The sequence below is a fragment of the Teleopsis dalmanni genome, chromosome 1 (assembly GCF_002237135.1).
Source record: "Teleopsis dalmanni isolate 2A chromosome 1, ASM223713v2, whole genome shotgun sequence".
Taxonomy (NCBI): Eukaryota; Metazoa; Arthropoda; class Insecta; order Diptera; family Diopsidae; genus Teleopsis; species Teleopsis dalmanni.
The window spans coordinates 12235467-12243229 of NC_051846.1; the positions used below are offsets into that span (position 1 = coordinate 12235467).

The window sequence follows — 7763 nt, forward strand, 5'->3', positions numbered from 1 at the left end:
ATGCTTAACTGTTACGGCTTTTTGAAACGATTTCATATTTGTAACTTAAGTTTCGAAACTAATAAAGTATGAATTAAATGAGGAAACCAAATAATTTAAGCATGACTTAATTTAGTTTTAATTTTAATTCCATGAAGTGTTTATATTGTTGCTTAACTAAACCAATTTTAGATTATGCAAAACTGTTAAAACTATTAGGACCGATTTCACCGCGTAACTTTAGTTTTAAATCTGGTTTAAATATAAATTAATTAAGCAAAAATAGTAGTTTAAGTATGACTTAAGTCATTATTAAAACTTAAGTTTTGATTGCAGAATAGAATTCTTTAAATTAAAACTATGAATAGAGCAAAAACTTATGTTCGTAACTCTACGACTTCATTAAATTGGGTTTATGTATTATCATTATAATTATTAAATAATAGGCTATGAATACATCCCGACCTAAGAGATCTATTGTGCGCCTAAGAGATCACTAAAACAATTCTAGACTATTTATAAATCTCGTAATTGCTGAGGGCTGAATTTTACCTTTTTGATTTGGGACTAAGATCTCGCTTCTAAGGTAATGAAATCTACGCCTTGCCACTGCTGAGTTTATGTTTGAATACAGAGAGTAAAATATGTCGGTGAGGTTCCGGGGGATTGTATAATGTACTGATAGGATATTAAAGGCTAAAATTAAACCCGCTTAATTAGACCAAAATTAATTATTAATTATTAAAATTGGTTTAACAAATGCGTGAGAATTTCTTAAATAAAAATTGTCAAATGGAACCGATGTGCTTCTGAACAATGAAGAGTGAATAATGAGAAAAAGAATTTTTTTTTTATTTGCTGTTAAATTTTAATAAATAAAAACATGAGTGTTTTTTTGGATAATTAACAGTTAACATAAAGAAAAAAACAACAACAACAACACATGACAGCTACGGGTATGAAAAAAATGTTATGTTAATTGAGTGATGTTTTCTTAATTCGCTTTGAAGTCGGTTTTGTAGCAGTGTTGTTGCTGTTGTTGTTGTTGTTGTTGTTGTCATTTTAATTGTAATTGTTATTGTATCATTGTAACCTAATTCATGTGCATTGTTGTTATTGTAGTTGTTAATTTTGGTGTAAAATGTAATTAAATTGACACTGACACCGACACCGACACCCCATGATCCACTGAAAAGACACACATTAACAATTGCGCTCAAATGCGTGAGTATGTGTGTGTGTGTGTGCGTACACACCAAAATGTGTGTGGGGCCACCGCCAGTTTAATTGACAATTAATTTACTGTAGAAAGTTTACCCTTCCCCGTTATCTTCATTAAACGTCTACTGCGTTGTTTATCGCTTGCTACTCTTATTCTTAGCAAATAATACTTCCCTTTTTTTTTTTGTTGGCATAATTTCTTTGTTGTAATTGTGAATAAAAAAATTGTGCGTATATTATTTGCATATAACTCCACATGCGTGTTTGTGTGCTTGTGTGTGTGTTCCACATAAATTTAAGTTTTTCTGTGCTAATAAGAATTCAACTTGACATTGTCCCACTCGTCCGTCCGTTGCTTTAAACATTTCATTTTGTGGGTTTGCTTTGTTTGCATTTTAATTCTTCCGCAGCCACTATGGACTGTGAAAATTCAAGAAGTTGTTGTTGTTATTTGCCATTATCAATGCTTCTGCTTGTATCAATACTAAGAGACCTCATTCGGTGACTGCCTGTATTTGCATAAGGTTTGCTGCGTACATAACATAGTTGTTGTTGCAATTTAAGTTGACGTGTGTTTTGTGATTTGTGATTTGTTAGAATAACAAATTTTACCTTTGCAAAAGCATTGCCTCGCTATGCATACACATTTGCAAGTACATAGAAGTACAGAGATGTGCATGCGTTAGTTTGTATGAAGGTAAGTAAATGTAAATGCATAAACATACTTTTCGTTTCGTTTTCCTTAACTTTGTCTAACGACAAACCACAATTCAATAATTTCCTGTGGCTGGTTTTAAATTTAATCTGAGCCATGAAAAGTGGATTAGTGTGGAGGCCAACTCTATTAAAAGGTTAAATCGAATTGTCTTGTAAGTTGATCTATTTGTTTGCAAATCTATTGAAATTCCGTAGTTCTTTACTGTGAAATATAATGAAGAGTTTTCGGTATAAAAGTTCAAAAGTTTGTAAATTTTCAACAAGTGTTTTTCAATCTATCAGTTTCATCAAATTAATTTTTAGGGTTACCTTAAAGTTTACTTAAGTAAGTCAACTAAATGTGAGATATGTAAGAAATCAAAATATAAGAATATTACTATATTTTCTGAAATATTTGTCTATACTTCTTGAAATATTTGCTTTAGATAAATGGAATAGATACTACATATACATATAAGCTAAAGCGATAGTGTTTTTGGATAGTTAACGTAGGAATAATATTAATTAGTCAGCTTTCATAAGCCACATCTAAAAATTTTTTTTATAAATAATAGCTTAAAAGACCTATACATACAGGAACTGATGTTTATTTACAAGCTATCACTTATTGATGATCGCAACTTAAGTTTCTATAATAACTTAACTTATGCTTAACGACTAAGTATGAAGCATTGACTGAATTTTTCAACAATATAAAATGGTTAATATTTTGTATGCGATATAAATATATTTTTACAAATATTAATCTGTTAATTCTTAACTGAACTTTATACAAACATTAATCTGTTAATTCTTAACTGGATTAGATCTTGTTAACTATTTATTATTTATTAACTACAAACACCCAACTTAGTTTTCAAAAATGGGACTAAAAGACGCTAACACCTGCAGATTCTAATCATATCCGCTCGTATTCTGTGACTGTCTTGAAACAGATTTAGTCGTTCCAGCTAGGTTATCATTTAATTAAGCGAGATCTAGAGTTTTGTGTCACAGAAGATAACTATTAGAAACCTGGTAATTTAAATGACCCTAAGACGGTCATTGCCCGTTTTTTTCTATGATTACTGTAGAGGACATATAGAGAAATTAGTTTATTTCCGATAGTTTATTGAAGTTAATCTATTTCTAATATCCAACAAAAAGTGAATCTATTGAGCGAAAACTTTACGTCTCGATTATTGATAAGTGCACTAAAGTATTATAATATTATCATTGTATATTGAATGTGAATATAATAAAAAGACATCACTTTGAGATAAAAATGCCGGTCTTTGCAATACCAAAAAAAAAATCTGCATATATATAAATATACATATGTATGCATACCTATATTTAAAAATGAATATAACGAACAGATTCTTTAATCCGTACCCTTAAGTATTTTTAACTAATTTAGTTTAATTTTATTTGATTTCAGATGAAATTCTTAATCAGAAATTCGATACACAAATAATGAAAAAGTGTCATTAACGAAAACACTGCTTTGACTCACTACACAGAAACGAATCCTGCCACAAAAAGTACTCAATTACTCAAAAATTATAGACTTTAACATACGCCCACACATAAAACCAAATACTCAAACGCTAAGCATTTAAGTTCAAAATGGGTGCTACACGTGATAACCCACGTGTGAACAAGAGCTTAATATCGCTAAAAGTTGTGATATTCTTCGTTATCAGTGGTAAGTACGGTGAGAAGTAATAATACCTGCAATAAAGCTAATTTATCATTTCCTTTAGGTATAACCGCTCTCCATGTGTTACATGCCATCAAACCTCGTCTACTCGGGCTGAACTTTGTGGAATATCGCAATATTAGCATCATAGCACCTTTTGTCTCAATAATCGGCCCATTGATTGCTGGTCCATTGGCCGATCGCTTGGTAGCCAAGAACTCGGTTCGGTACAGTGTCGTTTTGCGAACACTAACCGCCATTTTTCTCATCTTGGCAGCCATCATTTATGCTTGCTTGTTTGCAATACCTGAAGTAAAGCGACACGATCCACATTTTCCACGCGTGAGCTTCGGTTGTGATGTCAATGGTGCTGTTATATTTCAAGAACGTTGTTCCGAAGATGCTACCTGCCATCACTGGAAAGGAAAGATTGGTAAGGTGAATCTGACTAACTGCACTTATACCTGTCAAGATCCAACTCAGTACGAGAATTTGTATACGCCTTGGTTGGAAAACGTGCCCACACCATCGCCATCCGCCGATCACAGTTCCGAATCCGATTATGAAGATGAATCCACTGGAGCCGTTACGGAGAGCTTACGTTCCAAGCGTGCGGCTAAAGTGTCGGAAGTGTTGTCGGAGTTTGGCGGTGAGCTGTTGAGCGGAGAGGAACCGCGTCATGTGCGTACAGCACGTGCTATCAAAAAAGCACCCAGTAAGGTGTACGTTGAACCACCACATTTATGCATCACTGAGAAGGATGACAATGGCAAGAGCGTAGTGAAGAAATGCCATGTCTACACAGACGACACGAAAAACATTGTTGTGAATACCGTACTACGAGCTGCAACCAATGTGGAGAATGACACTCACAGTGCTGAATGGTGCAATTATCCTTTGGGTGAGTTAAACTCCACTTAAATGCTTTTTACTGAAAAATTTTTTTGGTGTAAAAAAACTTTTTAAATTTTTTCTTATCCTCAATTTTATTCCACTGAACCTTACAGTGAAACGTTTGCAGCACAAGTTGACTTGCAACCGCACAAGTTTTTCACATTTTTATTCCATTTACTTTTGTACTTACAGATGGCTTCCAATGTCAAATCCCCCTTGAACAGGTGGACTACATGTTGCAATTCAAGAACGGCGAGTGCAAACCCATGATTGAGTGTCATGTGATTGATCCGTATGGCAGCGAGGACAGCGTGTTGGCTGATAGTGAATGCATTAAGGTAAGCATCCGTTTGCATTATTGCTGCTGTGCACATAAATTCAAATGACTCTGACCTTTTCAGACAATCGGTGACTTGGACACAACACTGGGTGGTTACACTGTAATACGCCTATTGGGTGACATCTTCCCAATGGCTGCTTTAACTTTGCTCAATAGTATGATTGTGATTGCGGTACGTGAAACCTCTGAAGGACGCGGTGAAGTTTGTCGTCAATACGCTTGGGGTGCTATTGGTTATGTACTAATCTTTTCGCCGCTTGATTTGTTCTTCTTTAGTAAATCTACAGAGCACGATGCTGCTCTGGTAGCGTTAATTTTGGTTATTGTGTGCTTTGTTTTGGGTGCAATTGTCCTACTATTACCAACGAATATGCCATTAAGTCCACCTGAGTGGTGGTGGCACACAAAGACCGGCATGTTGGTTTATCCCATGTCGGCAATACGTCGTTATGGACCAGAAATATTTTTATTGACACTCATTTCCATACTGTTCGGTATGTTCTGGAGCAGCATTCATAGTTTCCTGCGTTGGACATTTACCGATCCTTCAGCTGTTACATATGCTGGATTGATTTTGGTATTTGTGTTATTCTTCAATGTGGACAAATTCATTGAATATTGCGGACATTCGAATATTTTCATTGCTGGGTTCGCTTTGTTTATCATTCGATTTACTGCACTTACTGGCGAAGAAACACAGTGGTTAACCATTGTTATGGAGGCCATTGAGCCATTGGTGATTGGAGTTATTTGGATTGCAATAATTTTGTACATGCGACACGTAATGCCAAGGAAACTTACTGCCACCGGACAGGCAATTGCTGTGTTGGCTTTCTTCGGATTGGGTGTGTATAAAATTTAAAGTGTTTCATGTGATAAATTTATTTAAATAAGGAATTGGAAGAGTAGTGTAAATAGACAGACAGATTAGCAGGAAGCATTGAAGTTAGGAGCTGCATTAATTAAAGTGCGACTTGAGAAAAAGTTTTAATGAAAATTTATTATATAGAAATTTTATGTACCAGACATAAGTCATACCAGTCAAAGACCATCATAAGAAATTTAAAGCAATCTACCACATAAACCGAATGCAAAGGAAACTGTGGAGCATCTACTGTGTAATTGCCCGGCTCTCTCGAGAACTCGGCAAAAATCCTTGGGGACTGTCAGTTTTACAGGACTGGAGCACATACCTAAAGTTTCTGTTGAAATTCTAATAAAATTTGGTAATTACACGCGCATCCTAAGCGATGACCCCTAGCGCTAAAAAATTAAGATTCTAATCTGGTGTCGTAATGGACCTTAATGGTCTACGCGTGGCCTTTTTGGTCTGCCAGCATAATCTTACCTAATCTACCACATAATACTTAGATTTCATTAAGTTCTTAGAGAGTAATTTATGAAAACTTTTGCTTTGCAATGATAAGTTGGTTCATATTGATGGCACCTTTGTATTTTGCTCAATCGTATATTTATGAGTAAGTGTTTATCATATGATTCTGAATAAAATGATAGGGAAGCTATGTCACGTATTAGAAAAAAAGATTCTATGCATAACATTACTTCATAGTGGAATATCCCGTCGATACTGCTAAGCAGAAATTATTCCATTATTCACATGACTAAAACTAGTTTAAAGGAGTGTTATTATAATGTAGTCAACTCATTTCTTTTCTTTTTTTCTTTCTCTTTTCCTAACTTCTCTTCTTAGCAAAATATGCTCTCTACTTTGCTCTTTGCCAACATTTTAAATAACATGTCTTTTCTTTGATATAGAGAGAGATTTTGAGGGAGGGAAGACAAATATTTCTTTACAAATAATTTTAAAGAAGTTTAACAGAAAAAAAAAATATTTCACATATTTTTTTCAAGCCGATGTTCTTCAAAGCGAAACTCTACACTCTACAACAACAATTGATGAGAGATAAAGTCCATTTCATCTTACAATATAATATTAAAAAAATTTGCTTATAAAATCCTACTATGGAAACCCTAGAAGAGAGAATGACCCATGGACGTAAAGGATGAAAGTCCATCTAATTTGTTCAGAGTGAAATAGGAACTTCTTATTTTACATAATCAGAGTTAATTCTTTATAATGCTTTTTGAAAATTCACTATCCAGAAAGTTGTTGTAAGGCCTGATGTCTTATGCTCAATGGCGATGGGTCCGCCTAAAAATTTGATTTGTTTTACAAAGACAAGGGAGTTTAAAAAATTGCAATCTAGTCATTAATGTTCTGGAAACTTATATTTCAGAAATTCATCGAAAGGTCAGATGCGATTTGACCTAACTCCTATGTAATATTAATTATATAGGACTTAGTATTTTATATACATTAAGAAGGATCTTTGGAAACATTTCAAGAATTCTGAATACAACATAGTGATTATAATTTTTTTAGAAGTGGAAGGCACTAGTTATTCAATTTTCCTTGACATGACCCTTACTAGTTTATATAGTTTCTTTCAATATTGTAGATTATTATTGCAGACAATTTATTTATTTACTCTTTTTTCCGCACATTTTCAGGTAAGGGCTTTGGTGCCATGATTGGGCTCGCACGTCATGAAAAAAAGCCTGAAATAGAAGCAGAGGAAATTTACACCTGGTTGGCTATCACGGCCTGCATAATCGCCGTTGTGTACTTCATTATTTACAATTTGATATTGGCGCCTCGTTGTACTGCCAAATCGCAACACGTCGAGGAGTTGTTGGCCGGCTCGGCGTCGCAGAACTTCAACGGCACCAATGGAACGGGAGCCGGAGGCAATGGCAGCGCTGGGGCCGCTCTCAACGGCAATGGCAACAGCAATTATTCGCCGCTACGCGTCTACCACAATGAAAGAGGGAAGAAGGGACAATTTAGATATTAAATACAAAATTAAATATTTAATTTTAATTTTTAATGAAAATAAATTTAATAAAACA

General features: G+C 34.5%; 1 protein-coding gene across 1 annotated transcript; it reads left to right on the top strand.

Annotated features, from left to right (window-relative positions):
- Window positions 1-3525: 3525 nt before the first annotated feature.
- On the top strand, window positions 3526-7763 carry LOC119669534. The gene is made up of 5 exons (XM_038079455.1): window positions 3526-3604; window positions 3663-4499; window positions 4685-4830; window positions 4894-5677; window positions 7365-7763. Exons 1-5 carry the CDS (start codon window positions 3526-3528, stop codon window positions 7706-7708), a joined length of 2190 nt encoding a protein of 729 aa, XP_037935383.1. The 3' UTR covers window positions 7709-7763.

Coding starts and splice junctions, on each gene's coding strand:
- LOC119669534 (XM_038079455.1), top strand. CDS start 3,526: ATGGGTGCTACACGTGATAACCCACGTGTGAACAAGAGCTTAATATCG. Junction 4,831..4,893: donor CTGATAGTGAATGCATTAAG/GTAAGCATCCGT, acceptor TGACCTTTTCAG/ACAATCGGTGACTTGGACAC. Junction 5,678..7,364: donor GTTGGCTTTCTTCGGATTGG/GTGTGTATAAAA, acceptor GCACATTTTCAG/GTAAGGGCTTTGGTGCCATG.